Source organism: Panicum hallii, chromosome 3 (assembly GCF_002211085.1).
Source record: "Panicum hallii strain FIL2 chromosome 3, PHallii_v3.1, whole genome shotgun sequence".
NCBI classification, from domain to species: Eukaryota; Viridiplantae; Streptophyta; class Magnoliopsida; order Poales; family Poaceae; genus Panicum; species Panicum hallii.
In genome coordinates this window covers 58492806-58498191 of record NC_038044.1, presented here as the reverse complement: position 1 = coordinate 58498191, position 5386 = coordinate 58492806, and the positions used below count along the sequence as shown (strand labels likewise).

General features: G+C 51.4%; 1 protein-coding gene across 1 annotated transcript; it reads left to right on the top strand.

Annotated features, from left to right (window-relative positions):
* Positions 1-1531: 1531 nt before the first annotated feature.
* LOC112885544 (uncharacterized mitochondrial protein AtMg00810-like) lies at positions 1532-2026 on the top strand. The gene has a single exon (XM_025951139.1). It carries the CDS (start codon positions 1532-1534, stop codon positions 2024-2026), a length of 495 nt encoding a protein of 164 aa, XP_025806924.1.
* Positions 2027-5386: the final 3360 nt, after the last annotated feature.

Here is a 5386-nt window from a genome sequence, read left to right as displayed (position 1 = left end):
CTGTGCACCGATCACCGGGGTGAGTTCACCTCAATTGAGTTTGGCGAGTGGTGTGCAGGACATGGCGTGCGTTGGCACCTATCGGCGCCATACTTGCCGCAGTAGAACGACATCTTCGAGCGTTGGAACCAAACGGTGGTGGCGATGGCGCGGAGCCTGCTGAAGGGGAAGAGGTGTGCCCGCGGAGTTCTGGGGTGAGGCCATCGTGACGGCCGTATATCTCCTCAACCGTGCACCGACGAAGAGCCTCGCCGGGCGATACACCGTATGAGGCGTGGCACGGTGTCAAGCCGGCGGTGCATCACCTGCGCACGTTCGGGTGCGTGGCGCACGTGAAGACAGTGAAGCCACACCGGAGCAAGCTTGAGGACCGGAGCAAGAAGATGGTGTTGCTTGGCTACAAACCAGGGGCCAAAGCATACCGGGTGCACGACCCGGTGGCATGGCGCGTCCATGTCTCTCGTGATGTCGTGTTCGATGAGGACGCGGGCTGGGGCTGGAGTGACGCCGAAGGGGAGAGGAGCCGGGAGTGAGGAGCCGGGAGTTTGTTGTGGATGAGGAGAAGGTGCATGAAGAGCAGCCGTCACAAGCTGTGACGGCACCTGCGGAGGCAACAACAATGTCGGCAACACTGGCGCGGGGTGGATGGTCGCCTGCGACAGCGACACCTGCGATGGCTACGTCTCCTGCCCCGACACCCCGTACCCTGACACTAACACTCCCAGGCGCGCTCGCGACATCGGCCGGCACTACGCAGGAGAGCGCGGCCGGGCCAGGACAGGAGCCTACGAGCAGTGGATTGCTGGACAGGGCCCAGCACAGCAGTGGGGCGCTAGACAGTGCCCACCTCGACGCCGATCACAACACCAGCTGCCCGCTCCGACTTCGCACCCTCGACAACATCATTGGGGATGCGGAAGTCCCGGGCCTAGCGGCACGCGAGCTTGACTACGGAGAGCTCATGCTAGCGGCGGGAGAAGAGCCCACGATGTTCACAGACGCGGGGCAGCACGCTCCATGGCGCGGGGCAATGCTGGAGGAGATGGCGGCCATCGAGCGGAACAAGGCATGGCGCCTCACCAATCTCCCACCTGGGCACCGATCGATCGGACTCAAATGGGTGTACAAGTTGAAGAAGGATGCACAAGGGAATGTGGTCAAGCACAAGGCCAGATTGGTAGCGAAAGGCTACGTGTAGAAGCAAGGCATGGATTTCGATGACGTCTTCGCACTTGTGGCGTGGCTCGAGTCAGTTCGAGTGCTGCTCGCCATGGCTGCCCAGGAGGGGTGGGTCGTCCACCATATGGACGTCAAATCGGCTTTCTAAATGGAGAGCTGAGCAAGGAGGTGTACGTCGTCCAGCCACCGGGCTTTGTGCAAGAAGGGGAGGAAGAGAAGGTGCTGCGGCTCAACAAGGCATTGTACGGGCTGCGCCAAGCTCCCCGGGCTTGGAACATCATGCTGGATCACAGCCTCTGTGCCATCGGCTTCAAGCAAAGCAAGTGCGAGCACGGAGTATATGCTCGTGGAGATGGCGCATCAAGTCTCCTGGTGGGTGTGTATGTTGATGATCTCATCAAGCGACGTGGATGAGATTGACAGGTTCAAGAAGGAGATGGCGCGGCTATTCCTGATGAGTGACCTTGGAGCCCTGAGCTTCTACCTTGGGATCGAAGTGAAGCAGGAAGCCGAGGGAATGACCCTGAACCAGAGCGCGTACGTGGCAAGGATCATGGAGAAGGCGGGCTTGGCTGGCTGCAATCCCGTGCATACTCCGATGGAGCCTCAGTTCAAGCTGAACAAGGAGAGCTCGGCACCGGCGATGAACGCGACAGAGTACCGCAGCCTCGTCGGCTGCTTGCGCTACCTCATCAACACGCGTCCAGACCTTGCATATTCGGTGGGATACGTGAGTAGATTCATGGAGAAGCCCACCATCGAGCACCTGGCGGCGGTCCAGAGGCTGCTGCGCTACGTCGCCAGGACGATTAACTGCGGGTGTCTCTACACCAGTGTAAGCATCTAGGCCCTCAAGGTATGTTTCGATGATTAATGACAACCATTATTGTGACTAATGAGTTTGTGCAGCTTTATAGATCATTATCGCTCATTTGGTTATATGTCAAAAGAGGCCCCTAATTTTCATTATTCAAAAAGGCGATCTCGGCATTCAACTCAATAATATGTCAAGACTAAGGATCTTTCTAGTCCTAAGTGTCATAAGGTTGAGCAGGACACTTAGGTTAGTATAGGTTTTATAGTTTTGTAGTGATCGCACTATTAAGAGGGGTTTAGGCTTAGTAACTTGAGCATGGACATGGTCATTTGAAAATGGATGCACACAATGGTCACTCAGGTTTCTAGAAGCTCAAATAAGTGGTTCTTAACTTATATTTCAAGAAATATTTGGATTTCATTCAAGACTCAAGTCAGAAAAGGCAAAATCAGAAAAATCCTTATCACCGGATTAACCGACGCCTCAAGTTTTCAATACATCGGTTAAACATGGTCTACAGGTCAGGACAAGTTAATACACCGGTTAAATCGACGTTATTTGAAATTGGACGTCGGTGCAGTTGTCCAGAGACTCGGTTTTCAGTTGATCAGTGGACAACTACACTCACCGGTTAAACCGACGCTATTTGAAATTGGACGTCGGTGCAGTTGTCCAGTGACTTGGTATTTCAGTTGGTCAATGGATGACTACACTCACCGGTTAAACCGATGCAACGACGGTTAATCTGCCCAAGCTGTAACGGCTAGTTTTCAGAAGAGGCAGTTTACATTCACCGGTTAAACCGACGATGACTATTGGAGGGACGTCGGATTAACCGGCGATACGCAGTTTTTCTGGCAGCTTTTTCTCCAACGGCTCTATTCGTGTGAGCTGCCCATATATACCCCTCCAATGAGTCATTCTACTACTCTTGACACCAGGCAACACCCAAACACACTTACTTTAGTCAAGAGCCACCTTGAGCTTCAACATTTCATACACTTGTTATTTCAATCATTCAAGAAGCAAGATTAAGGACTTGAGTAGAGAGAAGCTTGTGTGCATCCATTCTTGGTGATTGGTTCCTGCTCAAGTGAAGGCCTTAGCTTGTTACTCTTGGTGATTGGCATCACCTAGGCGATCTTGGTGATCGAGGTGATTCTCGCGGAGCTTGCCAAGGATTGTGGAAGCCCGGAGAAGAGATTTGTACGTGGCTTGATCTCCACCACACCAGGATGGTGAACGGAGACTCTTAGTGAGCGCCCTCGTCTTGGTGACTTGGGAGGTGACAATACTCTTTGTGAGTGTCACAACGTGGATTAGGGGTGTGTGCCAACACATCGACACCACGGGAAAAATCCGGTTGTCCCTTGTCCACTTTACTTTCTCAAGCATTATCTTTCATGCAATTCATTCATGTGCTTGATTTAGGGATCACTAGTTAGCTCTACCTTGCTAGGCTTTATCTCCTTTCATCTTATCTAGCTTGTGTAAGTTGTTTAGTTATCCGGTTGGTGAATTGGTGCTTTTCTAGTTTTTGCATAGGTTAAGGTTGCTTTATCTTGTTTTAGAAATTGAAAAAGGCCCAATTCACCCCCCTCTTGGTCCATCGATCCTTTCAACCAGGCAGGATGGCGAGGCGAAGCTGATCGGCTACTGCGACATGGCCGGCGACGTCGACACCCAAAAGAGTACGTCTGGTGTTCTCTTCCTCCTTGGGCAGAATGTGATCAGTTGGCAGTCACAAAATCAACGTGTTATGGCGTTGAGCTCCTGTGAAGCGGAGTACATTGCAGTCACCATGGCAACTTGCCAGGGTGTGTGGCTGGCACAGCTGATGGGTGAATTGAGGAATGAAGAAGCCAGGTTGTTTGCACTGAAGATTGATAATCAGTCCGCCATTGCTCTTGTGAAGAATCCGGTGTTTCATGAGAGAAGCAGGCACATTGATACTCGATATCACTATATTCGAGAGCATGCAGATGCAGGGAAGGTGAAGGTCGAAGGCATCGGGACAGAACGACAATTGGCGGACATCATGACCAAGCCTCTGGCGCGCAACAAGTTCGTTGAGCAGCGACTGAAGCTTGGAGTTCTGGAAGTAAAATGAACAAAGCTTGAGGGGGTGAAATGTTATCGTGTCAAGCTTGTTCAATTATCTGCGTCTAGCTGTTTAGTTTGTTAGCATGTCAAGAGTCCATGCATGAGCTCACGATCTGTGTGTGTGCAGCCATGCGTGCGTTGGTGGCGAGAATAGCTCGCGCAGTCCGAGTCCTCCGCGTTCTGTACTCGCTCTCGCGTCGCGTATCGTGGGGATGGACGCGGCAATTTCACGGCGAGAGAAGTGCTCCAGCGCTTCTTTTCTTTCGGTTGTAATCTTCAATAGAAAGATAATACAGAATTAGAAAACGCTGCAACATTTTAGCAACACGGATTCCTTGTGTTCGTGTGTGTGTGCTCGGGTGTTTATCGCCGGTGTTCCGGCTAACAAGCGGCGTCCACAGGGGCCAAGCTCGGTGGCCGGCGCTCGCGGGGGCCACGGAGCCCGACGGCCGGCGTCCGCAGGGGCGGAGCTTGACGGCTGGCGCGCGTAGGGGCCGAGCGTAGCCCGGTGGCCGGCGTCCGCGGGGGCGGACCTCAGTGGCTTGCGCGCGCTGGCATAGGCGGAGCCTGGCGGACGCACGGGTGGAGCCTGGGGCCGATTCGCGTGGGGCGGGCAGAGCCTAGCGGCCGTTTTTTTAATAAAATGTCGGAACCCACGGCTGTAGGTAAACTGCTGGAGCGGTTGCCGTTTAATACTGTATGTAAGGGCATGTTTGGATCCAATGGAAAGAGAAAGAGAAAGTGCAAAACTTTTGCTTTTTTGCACTTTTTTTGCACTTTTGGATTCAAACACCTCAAAATGCAAAAGGGCAAATGCTACCGTAATTTTGCTAATTATGGATTAATTAGGATTAATAGATTCGTCTCGTCATTTAGTCCTCATCTATGTAATTAGTTTTTTAATTAAACTATATTTAATACTTCTAATTAGCATCCAAACATCTGATGTGACAGGAGTAAAAATTTTGCCATTTGCCTTTTTGCTATTTGCTCCTGGATCCAAACAGACCCTAAGTTGAGGTGGCAGTGACACGTCGGTACTATAGAGAGTAGCTTATTTTAACCTCTGCGGGTGCCTAAAACAGCTAATATAGAGTTTTTTTAAAAAAGCTAATAGAGAAGCTACATGAAGGTATAGCATGCTATAGCGGCTAAATTGTAGTAAGCTCAAATATGTGGACACTGCTACAAATAGCTATAGGGACTATAGCTTCAAATAGCTATAGGGAGATTTAAAACCTTAGCAAAATTTTCGCAGGGACACCGTTAAAAGGTGGATTTTGCTGA